Source organism: Antrostomus carolinensis, unplaced genomic scaffold, assembly GCF_000700745.2.
Source record: "Antrostomus carolinensis isolate BGI_N321 unplaced genomic scaffold, ASM70074v2 scaffold30703, whole genome shotgun sequence".
Classification (NCBI taxonomy): Eukaryota; Metazoa; Chordata; class Aves; order Caprimulgiformes; family Caprimulgidae; genus Antrostomus; species Antrostomus carolinensis.
In genome coordinates, this window is record NW_010306347.1 from 2,774 (window position 1) to 3,217 (window position 444).

Consider the following 444-nt stretch of genomic DNA (forward strand, 5'->3'; position numbering starts at 1 on the left):
GGCAGTGGAGCTTTAACCGGTGTCCCAGCACCCCAACACTCCCTAACCATGGTTATGGGACACCATAGCCATGTTGAGGGATCCCCACCATGGCTGACAGAACCCCTTTTCCAACTGAAAACCCCACGGGGACATCACGAGCGGCCACTTACCAGCTTCCTTTGGTTACTGAGGCAGAAAGTGCAGATCTGTTTGGGCTGGGAGTTCTCGGTGTCACGCGTCGGGGGGCTGCCACCGCCACCTCCGCCGCCGTGGTGGTAAAAAGCAGGGGTGGTGTGACAGGGTTGCCCGTCCCCACACGCTTCCCCCACCAACAGCACGTTCCCCAGGTGGGAGATGTAACTGGAGGCCAGTCTCAAGGTCTCGATCTTGGAGAGTTTTCTATCAGCCGGCTCGGTGGGGATGAGGGTGCGGAGAGCGGTGAAGGCGGGGTTGACGCTGTTG

The 444-nt window shown here is 59.9% G+C and overlaps 1 protein-coding gene across 1 annotated transcript in view; it reads right to left on the bottom strand.

The window, feature by feature from the left end:
- Positions 1-152: 152 nt before the first annotated feature.
- The window catches only part of LOC104522742 (basic helix-loop-helix transcription factor scleraxis), a gene marked incomplete at its 3' end in the record, with an annotated part of 526 nt that continues 234 nt past the window's right edge, over positions 153-444 (bottom strand). Inside the window, 1 exon segment of the mRNA XM_010165112.2 lies at positions 153-444. This exon segment is cut by the window's right edge and continues 27 nt beyond it. Within this exon segment, the coding sequence (XP_010163414.2) occupies positions 153-444 (292 nt within the window).